General features: G+C 43.7%; 1 protein-coding gene across 12 annotated transcripts in view; it reads left to right on the forward strand.

The window, feature by feature from the left end:
* Positions 1-18,776, forward strand: part of ZNF462 (zinc finger protein 462) — a 148,799-nt gene that overhangs the window by 91,510 nt on the left and 38,513 nt on the right. For all 12 annotated transcript variants that reach the window (XM_051855978.2, XM_051855976.2, XM_051855984.2 and 9 more), the window contains one exon: positions 17,494-17,761. In XM_051855978.2, coding sequence (XP_051711938.2) covers positions 17,494-17,761 — 268 coding nt within the window. The remainder of the gene's footprint in view (positions 1-17,493; positions 17,762-18,776) is intronic.

The following is an 18,776-nucleotide window of genomic DNA, read 5'->3' on the forward strand; positions in this document are numbered from 1 at the left end:
AACCGTTGGCAGAGTCCTTTGCTTCCATGGCGGCCCCAGAGGAGAGTCACCTCTCCTTCCTCTGCAGCTGCACTGTGCTGTGGCCTACCTTTCTTGGGGACATGGGGTCCATTCTGCCAACTCTACAAGATGACTATTTTCTGTATTCTGAACACCGGGCACAGGGTCACTTCCCAAAGTAGAGGTCCTGTAAGTGTGAAATGAAAGTTAGTTGTAAGGTGAAAGCTAATTGTGTCATGTAATGGCCATTACAGTCATTTAAAATAGTAAGGCAAGATTTGAATTTTTTCTGACTTCAGAGCCCACTGTCTTCGGGCCACTCTGCTGGCAATAGGTAATGTACTCTTGTGGGTATCCATTCAGTCCCTGGAGCACTCACTCTGCAATGTGTTCTAGTGATCTCTCCTAACAACCTGAGAGCGCTTGATAGTTGACATCTGATTATCTTTGTATCTATCAAATTTCTAACATCTTGTAGCTAAAGCAAGTGTTACCAATAAACAAACTATTTATAAAAAGCTAATGAAGCCAGAATATTGTATCTTTATGAAATAATAAAATAATACCTGGTGAGTGTTAGAGTCCCAGAAATATGTATCAAGTGACTTCAGCTTGACACATGGATGTTAAAGCTAAGGGCTAACATGCAGCTCTAGAAACATTTTGAATGTTACTAGAGTTACAACTTGGGAAACAGACCAATGGGTCTTGGCTGATGACAACATTTAATAGTTTACAGTGTGTGAATTTGCCCCTTGGTCTCCTGTGCTTCCTTATGTTTTTGCTTGTTTTGGCAGCAAGCAGAAAAGGTAGCCTACTGTATTAGTCAGCTTTTTGTCACTATGAAAAACAGCTGAGAGAAACTGCTGATGAAGGAAGAAGGTATATTTCAACTCGCAGTTTTGGAGGTTCACAGTCCAAGATCTGGCAGCCCCAACAATCTGGTGCCTGATGATGGTGGTGAATGGCATAAGGTGTGTGGAGGAAGGGTTGCATGGTGAGCCAGGAAGCAGGGGCAGGGAGCACACTTGTCCTGTGTTGCCATGATTCCTTCATAGAGACTCATCCTCACAACCTAGTCCAATCCAATCAATTTCCAGAGGCTCCACCTTCAAATACCATAATTAGATCAAGCCACTATCCTCTTTTGTGCTATTAACTTATGACTTTGAGATTTAAATGTCTGAATCAGTTGGGGAGCCTTTTTTTTTTTTTAATTTATTTGTTTGAAAGGCTGAGTAACATAAAGAAGGAGAGGGCAGGGGCTGGGGCTGGGCCAGGTGGAACACGGGTACCTGGAACTCCATTTGGGTTATACTACCCATGTAGGTAGTAGGGGCCCAGGTACTCAGGCCATGTTTTACACTTTCCCACATACATTAGCAGGGAGCAGAATTGCAAGCAGAGAAGTTGAGATTCGAACTAGCACTCCATTATGGGATGCCGGTGTCACGAGTCATGGCTTAACCTGCTGTGCCACAACATTGGCCACCATGGAGCCAAATCTTCAAACGTCAGCATCCGCTGAGCATCTTTCTTTCCTGCCCATAGGGTTCAGTATTCTGCATGTGAGTATGGTGTATTCATAAGAACAATAGGAACCGAATTTCAGATGAACAATTCCTGTACCCTATTTAAATCCAGAGCTGAAAAGATAATGCTTTTTTTCATAAATACAACTTTATTTATTTTATTTTTTATTCTCCCCTCCCCCAAGAAACCTTTTATTTAAGGAATACAGACCTCATGCATTTCATAAGTACAACTTTAGGAATATAGTGATTCTTCCCACCACTCCTCCTCCTCCCTCTACCATTCCCAGTCCCATTTTCCACAGGATCCATTTTTGGTTAACTTCATACATAGAAGACCAGCTCTTCACTAAGAGTTTAGTGTTTGCATGGTAGAAAAAAAAAAGTTTTCCTCAATAGTCGAGATAAGGTAAGGGCTATTCAAAGTCATTGCATCTTTTTTTTTTTTTTTTTTAGAGACTTAATTAACTTTAACGAAGCACCCAAGAATGATACATCTGTTCGAAGCACTTAGACATAGTTATAATACAACTCTTTGAGGACAGAGGTCCTTCCTGGGAAGTTAGTGCACAGTGACTCTTGTTAATTTAACAGTCAGTGATCACCCAAGGCTGTTGACGTGAGCTGCCTAAGCTATGGAAGCCTTTTGAATCCGCAAACTCCATCGGTATTTAGACAAGGCCATAAGCAAATCAAATTAAGTAATCATGGATGGCTGATGATAGTCCTTTGTTAGTAAGGAAAAGTACTGCTAGTTGAATAAAAATCCAGGTAAGCCTAGAGGTTGGTGACAAAATCCCTCATAGGTAACAGGGAGAACTAAACCATCAGCCAATACCCATTGACTAGAGAGGAGGTGGCAAGTGTTCTCAAAAGAAGGAAGATGATGACAGGGGCTGGTAGGTCAGGTAGGGTGGTTGGGAGGGCCACACTGATGATAGCAATGATTAAGGCCATATCTGTAAGATGGATACCGAGAACTTGCTCAAAGTTGCAGGTGATCTTGAAAAAAATTAAAAAGAAAATTGACCCCAGAACAGCTGCCAGGAAAGCTTCCACAGCTTGGGGATTAAATTTGCTCTGACAGGCCTTTTTGTGGCAAGTTGATTTGTGACCATTCTGTGTGCATTGTTATCTAACAAAATGGGGGTGAATCATTCAGTCTGTGCTATTATTCAGGTCGAGCCTTGCCTTTGAGCTGAATCCAGGCCCCACAGTCAGTGCCCTCGACGCTTCAGCCATCTCCAGCTACAAAATCAGCGGGCAGGTTGTTTTCAGAAGTCGCTATGCTGGCTGTGCCCAGAATCAAGCATTCAAAAAGTAACTGCTGAGCATCTGCTGCGCACCTAGAGCTGGGCTGAGTATTCCATATGTTTCCAGCAGCGTGAGAGGTCCCCATTCCACTTAACTGCGCACTTCAGTTAAGGAGACTCGATTGTTTCATCTGTAGAAACTCCATAAACACTGTAGTTCTGCGCAGAATTTATACGATATAGACTTGCATTGCTGGGGGGCTGAGGCCCGTGCAAGCACTTCCTCTCTACGAGGCAGGTGCTCTGCTTCACATGCTGGTCTCATATCATCTCCTCACCCCGCCTTTGGAGTTGCCAGTGTCATCTTCACAAATGAGGAACTGGAGCTCTGCTTGGTTGAGCGTCTCTGCCGGGCTGTTGGGAGCCTCATCAGAAAGCCCTGCAGAAGTGGAAAGCTGTCTGTTTTCCATCTCCCTCGTCAGTTTCCCCATCTTTAAAATGGGGAATATTAATCCCCATTCCCTGAGGTCTTGGTAGAGATCAACCAGAGACTTTGTAAGAAGCACCTGGCACGGTTGCCAGGCATAGAGCCGGCTAAGACAGTGAAAGGTGAACCTGGATCTCACTACCTGACACCTTGACAGCGTACACCCTGCACCTTAGCCCAGCACCACCGAACAGGGTTCCTGTGGGGGAGTTTGGAGTAGGTGGAGGATCTATCCTAAGGGAAGAGCCTACTGCTTTAATGGTGATTAAAAATACAGCTTAACTCAGAGCCAAGATTTTCTTACACTACCAGGGAATAGGTGAAAATAAAAGAGAAAAGGGTAAGAAACCCACTGGGTTTGTTGGTTCAGAGATTCCCACTCAGGGACAATTTTAGAATAGCTCTCTGCTTTGAAGCATGGCTGCTCATTGCTGTTCTTGATCAACCGTCGCCTTTCTCACCTGATTTCCATATCATCACTTAGAGCTCTGTGTGTCTAAATATATATCCTTATACCCAGATATGTTCTTTCCTCCTGATTATCTAATCTTTTAAGAAATCTCCACAGTGGTTTCCTCGCCAGGCTCTTACAGCCCTGTTCAGAGCCAGCCATATATCGTGACCAGCTCCTTGAAGTCAGTAGGCATCTTCCCCGCAGGCAGGTCTTGAGAAGGAAGCGCAGTGGCCTTGCCCATGGCCCAAGCGCTCTAAATACCATCCAAGGTTGTTCGAAAGCTCTCCATGGTTGGGGCCAAGTCATTTATATAAAGAGGCTTTTGTGCTCAACCCTTTTTGTTGGATTTTTCAGTGTGGTAAAGACATCTATGCGATCTAACCGAACAGCAGGAAATGCTGCTTCCTCATCATACAATTCAAAAGTCACAGGTGAATTATGCATTTGGTATTGTAAGAGCTTCCCAATTAACAATGGCAGATGCCACCCAGAGTTTCCTCCAAAAAAAAATTAGAAAAAGGCTTCACCACCACACATTCGTTTCCCCAGGAATTTTCAGTCTGTTTTAAGGAAGATTTTTAAAAACACACACTTTTGAGTTGCAAATACCATCGGGTGTAGAAGGAATACCTACGATATTTGCTAATGACTGGCAGATAAAGAACATGTTTCTGTAACTGGGGCATGCAGGAGCCCCGGGTTATGTTCCTATTTCTCCATTGGCTGTCTGGGGTAACATGAAGTCATCTCTACTTTTCAGAGCCACCGCAAGTCCTTATGCAAAACGAACAGTCTGCACATTGCATATCTGGAGTGCATTCCTGATGCAAGAAATGTTGGCAAAACAGTTTATACAGCAAAAGTGGGGTTCTGAGTACCTGAAAGTAATTTGTGACTATCTACTCCTGGATTGCAAAGGGCTCTATTTGCATGATCTTGGGCTAGGACTATCAAAAAGTCAAGTTGTGTTTAAATAAATGATACCTGTTACTCCTGAGCATCTCATAGAAATCTGTGCCTACCGTGATTTAAAAAGAAGAGAGATAGCTGTGTATTGAATCATCTAAAAGCTTCCAGATATCTTGATATCAAATATTTCAGAGTTTTGACTTAAGGTGACCTAGATGCAAAACCAGAAGTGAATGTCTTTGGCTTCTTGGGGTAGTCATTGATTCTGAATTCCATTGCATTCAAATTCCCAAATGTTCAGAAGCCTTTGTCCAGGTAATTTTAAAAATCCAGGCTTGTTTCAGTAAAGGTGGGTCAGTGTCCAGTGTTTCAAATGAAAAAATGTACAAAGAGAGTGTCATTGTGGTCTATTGGACTTTCCTTATAAATCTGAGTTTTCCAGACCACTATTTTCAGTTTGAACTATTTTTGGATGTTTTCAACATGTTTGTTGAGAACTTGTTTTAGGCCAGGCTGCTGAGCTAAGTTAAGCTTTTAAAAAAGTTATAGATAAATGTGCATACATGCATGAATGGATAGATGAATGGATGGATAGCCTACTTGGAGAAAGATCATAGCCTGGTGGGAGTAAAATAAAATTAGCATCTATACAGTAAGATAAATACCAGCAGGAGAGTCCAGAGGGTGAATTAAATGTGTATCTAGAATGAAGGAAAATCTTCATAATGGTGGTCCATTTGAATTGAGTTCAGTTTTAAAAGATGAATAGGAGTTTGTCAGGCTGAGAAGTCTAAGAAGGGCATTGTAGAAATATACAAAGATTCAGCTTAAAAAGGACAACCAAAGTGAATATTAGAAAGCTTCTCTGTGCCTGGCATTTGAGCACATGTGCTGACTGTGGATATGGGGTGAGGACAGGTCAGGAAAGATGAAGGAGAGGTTCGGAGTTGGACCTTTTCCTGGAAGAAGAGGTGTTGTGATCACATTTGCATTTCAGAGAAGAAAGGCTTCTTAGAGGGAGGAGAAAGTGGGCAATAGAAAGCCTGCTAGGAACGTTGTGCAGGTGAGGTTCACAAAAGCAACCACGAGGGCCTGGACATAAGCAGTGGCAATGGTGATTGGAGCCCAGAGAGAGTTTCAGGCGCTCGAACCCACAGACCTTTTTGACTCATTCAATGTGTAGAACAATAGAGAAATGAACCAAGGATTTATTTTGACTTTGTCAACTGAGTGAATGATGATGCCTCTTGGGGCTAAATACAGAAAGACAATTATATTTGTCCCCAGATATAGGGCCTAGTGAATTGGAACCTCACCAACCCATTTTATCTTTGATCAAGCCTCCCTGGGTTCCCCCAAAATATATAGAGAATGACATCATGAGACTTAATACAAAATAAGGCCTTTGAGATGCCTTTCAATGAACTTCGGGATGAAGTGTGGAAAATACGGAGAATTAAGTACATATAAGAAACTAAGTCTCAAAAAGGCTGTCCCTTGTTTGCTGTGTTTTTGTCATTTTGAAGACTAATTTTTCTATTTGGGTTTCTTTCTCTCCTATTCCATGAGCATATTTCAAGGTTTTGTTTTTACTCATCAGAATGACAGGAAGTTTTCAGTGTGTGTTTCCTTCGAGTTTGGCCTCAACCTTATTTTCAGGATTAGGCGTTTGTTTTTCCGTTTGCCTCCATGGCAACCAAGCCCAGAATTCCTATATATAGTCATTCAGTATCCATTGTCCCCTTGGCCATTGTATCATAATCTTGTGCATACAGGCCAGGGAGCTCCACTGATGATAGAAGACAAGGAGGTGCCAGAGGCCTTGGCCTGGAGATTTTCAAGGCATAATCAAAAGAAGGAAATAAAAATAACGTGACTGCCTCTGGAGAGTTATGTGCCCTCTTTAGACACTATCCAGAGGAGTTGAAATGGTTTGTGTTCTAAAGCTTAGTTTCAGATACAATTTTCTTTTGGAATGGTCCATAGGGAACATTTTTGAGGCTCTTCAAAGGAAGTCGTCGGAAAGTTTCGTTGGTGATTTGTACTTTTTGTTTCTGTTCTAGATGCCAGATTCTGTTCAGTGTTGTAGCACAGAGCGAGAGAGAAAGACAGTTAAATGGAAGGACAGAGAAATCTAAGACATCTTCTAAAAGAAGTAGATTCTCTGAGTCAGTGAATCAACCTGACGGCTCTGTGTCACCTGCTCTTGTCGTAACTTCAAACAGTGTGTACAGGGAACATGCAATCAAAAGATTTGTTTCTTTCAGTACAAAAATTGTGGGTGCAGAATTTTCTTTCACAATACACATTTTCGGCGAACTTTCTGAGGACATCTCGTGTGCAAACTCCTCACAGAACTAAGAAAGCTGTCCACAAATTCAACCCAGCAAATATTTTCTTAAGTACCTTTCCCGAACTCCTAAGTGCTTGGGCTACATCAGTGACAAAAACATCAAGAACCCTTGCCTGTGGAGCTTGTATTACATTTTAGATTGACAGGAACAATACCAGTACCTTATGTGGTTTCATAGCCACGGTTGTCCACAAACTCTATCTAGCAGACACTTTCCAAAGGACCATAATGAAGTCATTATGATGATAACTGAAGTTTATTATGTTGGTAAAGGACCTAGCAAGACTGTCTAAAGGTACTTAAAGGAATTATTAACTTAAAAAACACATAACATGAAATCTACCCTCTTCACAAATGTTTAAGTGTCAATAGAGCTGTGTTCGTTGTCTATCCGTTGTTGTACAGCAAGTCTCTAGAACTTTTTTATTTCATGTGCCCAAAACTCTACTCATGGAACAACTCCTCCCTTGCCTCTCCCTTCTAGTCCCTACAGCCCAGTTTTCTACTTAGAGTCTCTCTGAGTTTAACTATCCTAGGTACCTGATAGAAGTGGAATCATGCCATCTTTGTTCTTCTGTGGCTACCTTGTGTCTCTTAGCATATTTTCCTTAAGTTTCACCCACGTTGTAGCATATGACAACATTTTCTGGTTTTTGTTTGTTTGTTTGTTTGTTTTAATTTATTTACCTATATGAAAGGCAGAGTTACAGAGAGAGGAGGGGAGAGACAGAGATCTTCCATCCAATGGCCAGGGCTGGGCCAGGCCAAAACCAGGAGCCTAGAACTCAATCTGGGTCACCCACATGGGTGGCAAAGGCCTAACTAAGCACTTGGGCCTTCTTCCACTGCCTTTCTAGGCACATTGGCAAGGAGCTGGATCAGAAGTGGAACACCAAGAGTTCGAACCCATGTTCACATGCAGTGCTGACATTGCAGGCAGCGGCATAACCCACTGCACCACATGGCCAGCCCCAACATTTCCTGTTTTTCAGGGCCAGTGGTAGTCCACTGTGAGCATATAATCTATGATGTCTTTTTTTTTCTGTTTGACTGTTGATGGACACTTGGATTGTTTCTGCCTCCTGACTACTGTAAATAAAGCTGCGGTACAGATACCTTTTGAGATTCTAATTTCAGTTCTTTTGTTAGAAGAAGTTAGAGAAGTGAGACTGTTTGATCTCTGGTAGTTCTGTTTTTAATTCTCTGAGGCGCTTCCATATGTTTGCCATAATGGCTGCACCATTTCACATTGCCAACGGTAGTGCCTGCCCATGATGTCTAGTTTCACCACATCCTCACCAAAACTTATTTTCTGCCTCTTTTAATAACCTCCATCTTAATCAGGAAATATTTTTAAATGCTTTAATCATTTCATTTTCACTTAAAATGCAAATACACTCTTTCAGCAGTGTTGTGATTTAGGATCACGTCTATATATTTGAGTCTAGGGCCTTTGATTGGGGTTCTCTGGTTTCTGTCTTGCACAAACCATGTGCATATCATATCATGCACTACTTCCAGTTTTGATTTCTTTTAAGTGGAGTGAGAACCTAGACATTTGAGACACAATGTTAAAACAGAGTTTTAGATTTCTGTGTTCTCAATCTTTTATAATTGGTCTTGCCAAAACAGAATTTGACACTAATTTTTTTTAGCACCTTGACTTTATTTTTTTAAAAAAGATCTATTTATTTTATTTTATTTGAAAGGCAGACTTACAAAGAGAGAGAAACAGAGATATGGGGGGGGGGGGTGTTTGCAGGGAAGAGAAAGCGATCTCCCACCTACTGGTTCACTCCCCAAATGGCCAGAACAGCCAGTGCTGGACCAGATGGAGGCCAGGTAGCCAGGAGCTTCATCCGGGTCTCCCATGTGGGTGGCAGGAGTCCAGGCACGAAGCCATCTTCTGCTGCTTTTCCCAGGTGCATTATAGCAGGGAGATGGATTGGAAGTAGAGCAGCCAGGACTTGAACCAGTACCCGTGTGGGATGCTGGCATTGCATGTAGGCAACGGCTTCACCCACTACACCATAACACCAGCCCCAAAGCAACTTGAGTTTTTAAAAAGCCTTCAAGAGGCCAGCATTGTGGCGTAGTGGGTAAAGCCACCGCCTTTGACACTGACATCCCATATGGGTACCAGCCTTACCCCCAGTTGCTCCACTTCTGATCCAGCTCTCTGCTAATGTGCCTGAAAAAGCAGTGGAGAATGACCCAAGTGCTTATGCCTCTGCACCCACTTGGGAGCCCAGGAAGAAGCTCCGGCTTCCTGACTTCAGATCAGCCCAGCCATTGCTGTTGTGGCCATTTGGAGAGTGAGCAAGCGAATGGAAGATGTCCTTTTCTGGCTCTCCTTCTCTCTGTGTAACTCTTCCTTTTAAATAAGTAAGTAAATCTTAAAAGTTATCAAAAATTTCAAAAAGCATTTAATGTAGCCTTCATAGAAATAACACTTTCTATGCCCGTATTTCGCCATCTTAAATTATAGTAATTAGCTTGAATAAGCTCAGTAACAAATAAAATTGGCCTAAAGGAGTTTGTCAACAAATAAACCTGGTTCTTGGTGGCACTAACTCAGCCACTGGAAATAGAAAGGGGCCGGGTAGAGGGTGAAGTACAGCCCCAGCCGATGCCGCTGTCACCACGGGTCTTCTCCGGTTGGGATGCTTCAGGGCTGGAAGTGTTGATCTGACCGCCATTAGTGGAGGAGGCTTAGGAGGACTTGTTGTGTGAGTGTAGCGTGAGGCACACCGCGCCAGAGCAAGAGTCACTATGTGTGTGCATGGGCAGAATGCAGAGAAGCACAGAGTTCCATCAGAATTGTTGGGGAAAACCTCAAGAGGAGGTGTGCATTAGCCCATTTTTACCTCCATAGCAAAACAACTGAGGCAGACTAACTTTATAAAGGAGATGGGTTTATTTGGCTCACATTGGGAGGTTCAAGGGTTGGCATCTGCTGACAGTCTTGCTCACAGAGTCCCGGGGTGGCAGAGACACGGAGTATGTGCGTGTGTCTGGTCTCTCCCCTTCACGTTTCAATCATGGGAGCTTCACCCTAATGACCTTATCTAATCCTAATCAGCTCCCCAAGGCCCCACCTCTCTCAACGATGAAGTCAGATTAAGTTTCCCAGCTGTCTTAATACAGCACAATGGGAATTCAAGTTCAACGTGTGAGACCTTAGGGGGCACACTCAGCTCATTTTCAAGCAAGGTGATACTTCAGTTGAATTTTGAAGGGTGTGAAAGAATTTGCAGGGGAGAAAGAAGAGCACCAGTAGCCCTGGACAAGGACTCCCAATGATGGAGTATGTAGAATATATAAGGAATCAGCTGCGGGCTGGAGATGTGGGTGGAAGTAGGTATAAGAGCTCTGTGTTCTAAGAAATGAAGACTTTACTCTTGAGCAATAGGGCATAAGCATCTCGCAATCACACAAGTGCTATATAAGTCTCAGAAGATGTATGCCAGCCAGACTGGAACAGATCTTAGAGGAAGGAAAACCAGTTGGAAGACTGTTGGAGTGGCCTGTGTGGTACAGGAGGACCTCAGTGAACAATGGGTGGAGAAGGCAGAGGAAAGGAGAACCAGGTAGCAGGGTAGAGGTGGGTCTGGACACCTGTCTCTGAAGCGTAGTACCTGTTTAAATGTGCTGCCACATTAAAGGGAGAAGGCTGACAACCTGATGGGAGAACCTCACAGTTTGGACTTGAACAAGGAGGTGGGCCATGTACTAACATTCAGAACACAGAAGGAGAGGTGAGGTCAGCTTTCAGTGTCCTGGGTTTCAGGAGCGCATCATAGAGCTCCAAGGAGCAGACTCCAGTCAACTCAAAGCCCAGTGGTCTCCCATTGCCACAGCATTCTTTATTGAGTCACTAGATTCCTGGGTCACTATCACATACACGAAAATACTTTGACTATTTTTATTAGCAGTTGTATAATAGAAGTTGATGCCATTCTAGAAGTTTGCTGGCCGTTAACTAAAATATGTCTAGCTACTCTGTTGTATGTATGCCTTGCTCAAATTCACTATAATTTCTTCACAAGATTGAACTCTGTTTCCAGCTTATTAGGGCCGTGCTCCCTCCCACAGACATTGGGCATTTGCAATTATTTATGTTTAAAATATCCACAGGTAATACTCCATTTCGAGTTCTTTACATTACCTTACTTGCTAAATGGTCTGCTTTTCTGGGGAAAACTCCCATCCATGCATTATTTTGAACTTTCTGTGGTATTTTAGCACTTGGAGATCTTAAGTTGTCGCACACAAAACCTACCCCACCCTCTGATGTACATGTTTTTCTGTTCAAACTCATCTGCTGCTCTCCATTGCTTTGCCCAAGGGAAATTAAGTGACTTTCTTTTTTCATGGTGATAAGAATTCAGTTGTTAGTTCCTGACTGGTTTCTCCAAAACGTAGGATTTAAGGTAGAAGAGTGGTGCGCTGAGTACTTAGTATCTGCACATCTAGTGCTGATTTTGTTGATTAACACAGTAATTAATACCAGTCATATTTATTAATGGACAGTCAGGTTTCCCTTAACACCCACTCCTCGCCTCCTTCACTGCCACATTCCTGGGCGACAAGTGCTGCTGCTGTTCCCTTCCAGCCCCCCACCCCTTTGTAGATGCCTCCATTAAAGCCGTTTGTTTCTGGCAATGTATCACAATCAATTATTTATGTGTCTGTCTCGGGCAGCGAGTGGCTTGAGGTCAAGAATCAGGTCTTACTGTCCCAGAATAAGGTCTCATATTTACTTTGATGCTCTATAAATACTTGGTGAATGAATGGGTCATCATTTAATCATCTGCTTCCCCTAAAAGGGGAATAATTTAATCATTTGCCCCCTGGCCATTCAGGATTTGCTTGCCAACTGTTCTTTGTCTTTTATTTATTTATTTTTTTCCTGGTTCTTGATTCGCCTGGGCCAATGAGCCTGTCTTCTAAATCATGAACAAATTTTACTAACTGCGGTTTCTGCCACCAAGGTGCTTCTGCTCTCTTTCACCTTCCCTCACACCTTCTATGCAGAGCTGCAGGAAATGGAGACTTGATGCTTTGGTGCATCCTCCTTTTTTGTAGCACTCAGCGCGTACAAGGGGGCTGTCCTCTGTGGCTTCCACAATTTACTGCCCGATTGATTCTTGCTCTTCCTTGTGTCTTCCTTGATCTTACCATGGTTAAACTCTCCTGTTACTGTTCACTTGTTCTCTTTGCCTCTTTTATTCCTTCAATCAGTGGAGGAAGGATGGCCTGTCTTTTCAAAACAGTCAACTGCTCCATTCTCTCCCTGTAAGAGATCTGAGTTCCTGGAAGACCCCAGAGTCTGCGCATGGCCTGCCTCGAAGACAGAGTTATGGGATGGGAAGTGTGAATACCCAGGAAGGCTCTGTTCTGTTGTGTATTGTTTTCCCAGAGATTGTATTTCTGTCGTGTGCCTTTATCAATTTATTGTGATTGTTTCTACGGTGCTAATTTCTAGAAGAAGAAAAAAGAAGCCCCCCACTGATACTCACCTGGCATTGGCTGGTTTTGTGGGGAGCTGGGATTAGCCAAGAAACTTCCCATTTCACCAGGAACTTGGAAAAGTGAGAGGGCTAGGAGGGCTCACCTGGAATCCAGCACTTTCCTGGTTTGAAATCCTGAGCTCTTCAAAGGTTCACCTGAAAGCTCCCATCCCCTGTTTGCATTTGTACGCTTTCTTTCCCCAGCCAAATCTCACTGGAGGAATTTTACAGTTAAAAGTGGAACCCGATTTATCAAGCATTTAAATGAAGCATGACATTTAGGCAAACAGGCTTCCAGTTCTGTTTACCTGCACGGTGCGTCCCAAGAAATGTCTCCTGTGCAGAAGCTTGCTCTGTTTCTAGAAACACTTTGAAATTTTGGAAACTTTTTATCTCTCCCATGAACCTTGCTTATTAATTTGTTTCCACATGCTCCAAAATGCTTATTTTATTTATTATTATTTTTATTTTAAAGATTTATTTATCTATTTGAAAGGCAGAGTTACAGAGAGGGGAGAGAGGAGAGGAAGAGCCAGAGATAAAGGTCTATCTGCTGGTTTACTCCCCAAATGGCCCATCAGGATGTGGCCAAGGCTAGGAGCCAGGAGCTTCTTCCAGGTCTCCCACAAGAGTACAGGAGCCCAAGGATCCTCTGTTGCTTTCCCAGAAGCATCAGCAAGAAGCTGGATCAGAAGTAGAGCAGCTGGGACTCAAACTGGAACCCATATGAGATGTGGCCTCACAGGCAGAGACTTAATCTGCCATGCCACAATGCCAGTCCCCAAAATGCTTATGGTAGTGCATTTTCTTTTGTATTTGTTTTGGTGGTTTTTCTGGCTATTGTATCTGTTACCATTTGTATCAATTTTAATATTATCTTCTTCACTCTTTCAGCCTTTCTACCACTCTTTCCTCTCTGCTGTGTGCTTATTTCCTTTTTAAAACATGTTTACCTAATAATTTTTATTTTATTTGAATATCAGAGAAAGAGAGAGAAAAACTGACTTCTGAAATCTTCCACTTACTGGTTCATTCCCCAAATACCCACCACATCCAGAGCTGGGCCAGGGGGAAGCCAGGAGCCAGGAACTCAGCCATGGTTTCCCATGCAAGTAGAAGGAGCCCAAGTACTTGAGCCGGCACCTGCCATCTTCCCAGGTTGTACATTAGCAGAAGGTGGAGCAGAAGTAGAGCCAGTACCCGGATACTCCAACAGGGGGTGCATGTGTCCCAAGTGGCATCTTAACCGTGTGTCGGAAGCCTGCTCCTTGTCTGTGTATTTCTGAAAGAATTCTCTGTTCTTTCTCATTCCTCTGACAGTGTCCTGGGACGCTGAAGGTCACCGATGGGTATGGATGCCTTACTGAGAAGGCTCAGATGTCACAGGCAGATGGGTCTTTGTTCAAACCCAGCCTCTGCATCTCAGCTGTGTGACCAACCATCCTCAGTTTCAGCCACCTCATTGGTAAAATTGGTTAGCGAATCCCTTTATTCCTCACACCACAGCTGTGAGAATCACCTGCTGGCCGCTCAGTAATTGGCACACCCTACATAGTCGCTATGACCAGCCATGCTACAATTTGACCTTGGTTTTACAAGATAGAATTCTTTTCTTATAATAGGCAATTTATAGAATGAATGCTACATATGATTTCACTCGATTTAATTGTGTAATTCCAATCATAAATTATAATTTAATTTCGAAAACTTGGCATCTAAAGGCATGAGTCAGGGAGTTGAACTGTGGTCCCAAAGTTGGTTAGTTGCTAAGCCACATCCGGTTTTCAAAGATGCACCGTCTTAGTCTTTGCTCTTGGTTCCGTGGTAGGTACCACTGGCCACACGGGCAATCAGGATACAATTCGGGTGACCCATAGTGGGGTGCAGAATTTCCCTCTGAATTTGTATCCATGTGTGTCAGCTTCTGTGGTTCCCCAGGACCAGAAGTCTGGATCTCCAAACACAGGAGTGTTTTTGCTTTTTTTTCCTTAAGCTCAGAATGAAGGAAAATAGTCTTAATGATGATTTTTAACTTATGTGACATGCCCTTCACTGCTAACAATCTGTCTGCCTTTCTATAGAACCAGGGCACAACACAGCCCTCTCCCTGCTCTTCAGGCTGTGTTTCATGAACAAGCTGGAATTTTATGTAGCAAGTGGGCTTTTTTAAGATCAGTGGAATCAGACACACTCACGTCTTTGTCACTTTAGTGCCCAAAGTGCTAAAATCGTACATTATTCACAGACTCTGAGAGAGAGAGAGATTGAGAATATTGGCACCAAGGAGAGAAGTAAAATTCTAAGCTCTAACCTGCCCATTATTACATACATATCCTCAGAGGTAGGATTTGTTTATTTTTTGCAAATATACCTGCCCTTCTGCCTTTAACCAAGAGGGAGAAGGGCGTTCGTGTCATGGAAACCTATGGTGATACATTTTGTGTTGCCATTTAAGAAATTCTTGGAATGCGTTTTCTTTCTTGAAGTTTCCTATAATATATAAATATTGGAGTTAAAATTTAGACTTTGTCTTTTGAGAAGGATGAAATAAGATGCAAGAAACACGTGTTACCTAAAAGGAGAGTCCCCCTCCCTTGGCAAGGGTCTGCCTAGGCGATCGGGCCTTGTATTGAATTGGGGGTGGGTGGCAGGCATGGGAAGGTGATTCTCCTGGCTTATCATCTGCCTGGCAGCCGTTCCTTTGCGGCCTTGAAATTCCTTCAAAGGAGCTGAAGCTGTCCTGTGCTGGTGTCTGAGACGACTCCAGCCTCTGCACTAACTTGTCAGGGCTCACCGAGATGTGTACTCTGACCTCGAGGGCACTGCGGCTGCCTGCGGAGGCGAGGCCCAGTCCTGGGGGTATTTGTTTTGGTCTTTGGTTTGATTTGTAAGGTGGTAGACAGATCACGGGCAGCAGGATGTGGCTGTGGCCTTCTTGGCCACAGAATTTCTCTTCTGCAGAGCTAAGAACAGGACCTAGCACCAACATAGCGGAGGGGCCGGTCTTCCAGAGACGCTGTTTGGCAGTGCTCAACTTGCTGCTCAAGACTGTTAACAAGAGAGGTGGAGTGCATTTTGTACTTCATTGTGTGCACGTTCTAAGCAGCAACTAGTCTTGAGGGCTTACATAGAAAATATCTCGAACGATCCATGAAATGGTAAACAAACCTGCTATTGAAGGCAAGCATGAGCAGTTGACAGTTGCATTATTGTGATCCTGAGTGGGTTCATCAGCGAGGGTAGAGGAATAAAGCAAAAGCAGATAAAAGACCTGGGTAAAATGAATCCAGTTGTGTCAGTCTTTGCTTCCTTTGTCTCCAGTTTACACCTGGTAATGAACCCGTGGAGGCTCACAGAGATTGTTCAAGTTTCCTTTTGTTTTATTTTTATGTGTAGCAGGTTTGTTTACAATTTCCAAGGGGGTTTTTCTCCATCTTGAGGAATATGAATTGAAGGGAAGGTATGTTAATATTTTGGACTCGGGAGGTGGCCCCACCGCCACCGAGGCTGCTCTGCTTTTGTCTGGCGTGGGGAAGAGGCCATCGGGATGGATGGTCCCGCTTCTTCCAGCATGGATTTTACAGAATTCCTCCATGTCCCGCCTCGGGGAATCATGCTTTGGAAAATTAAGTGTCCATCAAATCAGGAGGAGGCTTGTACAGTTTCTGTCCCCTTTCCCTCTGCTTTTTGAAAGCTAAAGAATAGAGCCCTTTGTTTTCTTTTCAAGGCAAGTTACCCTGAAATTCATCTGTGTGGTAGCTGTGGACGTCATTGTGCCATTCACAGGCAGCTGTAGGTTGTGGAGGGCAATGTTGTTGAATTCCTAACCTTGACATTCAAAGCAGCATGTTGGCTGTTGGGAAAAGGTTCAAGACCTTTCTTTCACTTTCTCTCTTCCCCCACTCCTGCTTTTTTTTTCCTCCTTAAATTTAAAGAAGAATCTGAGATTTCCCCTCCTCCCACCTAGATCAGATTTCTCTACCACTTGGTGTCAAAGCTTCTTGGGGGTGAAGATTTATGCCTGTCATTTCCCGACATTTTCCTCAGAGTTGCAAACTTTAAAATACCTTTCAGAGAAACTTGTTTGGGATTTCATTTTAATGGGATTTATGAATAAATCTCCATCTTAATGCTGACTAAGCTTTAAACATCTATTCCAGGAGAACACTATCGGATTTTTATATTTTAAATTTTAAATCGCTTGTCTGTGGAGGCATAAAACATTTTTATATTTGTGGGAGTGCCATGTGCCTGAGCATTTCTGTTAAAGAGTGACTTTTTTTTTTTTATTTGGTTGGCTTGAATAATTCTCGGCTGCCAAGGAGGAGATATCGCATCATCTCCTTCCTGTCTCGCGTGGACAGTTGCGTATACTATGCAGGTGTGTTTGTCTCACCTGACAACAGGTGTCCTGGGGCAACTGGTTGCCTCACTGCAATTTCTTGTAGAAAACAATTTATTTTCGTCTTTCACTTTGAAACCTGTAGATCCCAATTTTATGCTTACGTGTCATGAGCCTTCAAAGTCACAGGGAAAGAAGTGACACTTCCCACGTGCATTTCGCAGATCTGGGTGGCAGCAGGTAAATCAAGAGGACAGATAGGATCACAGTCATCATCCCGCAAAGTATCTGAAACTAAGGGGGAGATGTTGGTCAAAGGGTGCAAGTGTTCCGTTGTCAGATGGGCAGGTTCTGGGGACCCCTTGTGCACCATGGTGAGTGTGGTAAAGCACACTGTAGGCTTGAAATGTGCAAAAAGAGTAGAAGTTAAGTGTCCACATCACACCTAAAAAGTGGTAAGGTAGCAGTGTGACTGATGGATGTGTGAATGAACTTGACTGTGAGAATCTTCTCACAGGACGTGCATATATCAAGTCCTCACTGCTGTGCCTTTTATTTTGGTCAACTATACCTCCATGAAGTTAGGGGCAAAAGAACCCTCACGTCAAGGTTCTCTGTACCCCATTGTTGTTTTCTCCCTCTCTGCACAGACTCGTCGTACTCGGAGCCCCCAGACGTTCAGCAACAGTTGAACCACTACCAGTCAGCTGCCCTGGCAAGGAACAACAGCCGCGTCAGCCCCGTGCCTCTTCCTGGGGCTGCAGCTGGAACTGAGCAGAAAACCGAAGCCGTTCTTCACTGCGAATTCTGTGAATTCTCCTCTGGCTACATCCAGAGCATCAGGCGCCATTACCGGGACAAGCATGGAGGGAAGAAGCTTTTCAAGTGCAAAGACTGCTCCTTTTACACAGGCTTTAAGTAAGTGGCGTGAAGCGTGGTTGTAAAAAAACAAGGTGGCTGCCTCTCCTCCGCCCCTCACTGCATACTCCTCCCTTGCACTTTCCTACTGGGGCTCCGGAGAGGCCCTGCCTATGAGCTGCTCTGAGCTTCACACACTGAAGATTGCTTTGGCAGGGATGAAGAGCTCTACGGGAACAAATGAGTTTAAACGCAGAGCAAATGGGCCCCTGAGCCCGGTGAGGCTACAGCACAGAATTTCCCTGGCCTAGCACACGGTGCAATGTTTTCTCTTGGTCAAACTCTCCTTATCCCTTTTTTATTTGTCCTTGAAAAAAAAAAAATATGTTCGTACAAGCAAAGTCAAAGTCGAGTGACTTCTTGCTCTCCTTGTAGAGAAGTTATTTCTTAACCTGATGTCATTCAAGACCCCCGCCCTGGGAGGACTAGACTTAAGAATGCTGCAGACCACAAAAGGAGAATCCAGAGTGCCCCTTGCTCTTGTCTGACAGAGTTGGTGAGCTCGAGGAGTGGATTGCTCCCTCTGCCATCATCCGAACCAATTTAGAATCTCATCCCGTGGATCCTTTAGGTTCATGGTTGCAGGTGTGGAGTGTGGGGTCTGGCTTTGCCACTTCCTGGCTGTGTGACCTTGGGAAAGTCAGTAGGGCTCTCTGTGTGTCCATGTCCCTATCTGTAAAATAACGATAATAGTCCTCTCCCTACCTCAGGGGCCACTGTGAGTAGGAAATGAACCAGTGCCTAGAAGGGTGTGTGGCACAGTGATTTGTGCTATAATGCTATAGATAAAAAGCTACTATGGTAATAAAGCATCACTTTTTCAAAAAATATTTATTAATTTATTTATTTGAGAGGCAGTTACAGAGGGGGTGGGAGAGATACAGAGAGAGAGAGAGGTATTCCATCTGCTGATTCACTCCCCAAATGGCTGCAATGGCCAGAGCTGGGCCGATCCAAAGCCAGGAGTTTCTTCTGGGTCCCCCATACAGGTGCAGGGGTTAAAGAATTTGGGCCA

The sequence above is a fragment of the Oryctolagus cuniculus genome, chromosome 1, assembly GCF_964237555.1.
Source record: "Oryctolagus cuniculus chromosome 1, mOryCun1.1, whole genome shotgun sequence".
NCBI lineage: Eukaryota > Metazoa > Chordata > Mammalia > Lagomorpha > Leporidae > Oryctolagus > Oryctolagus cuniculus.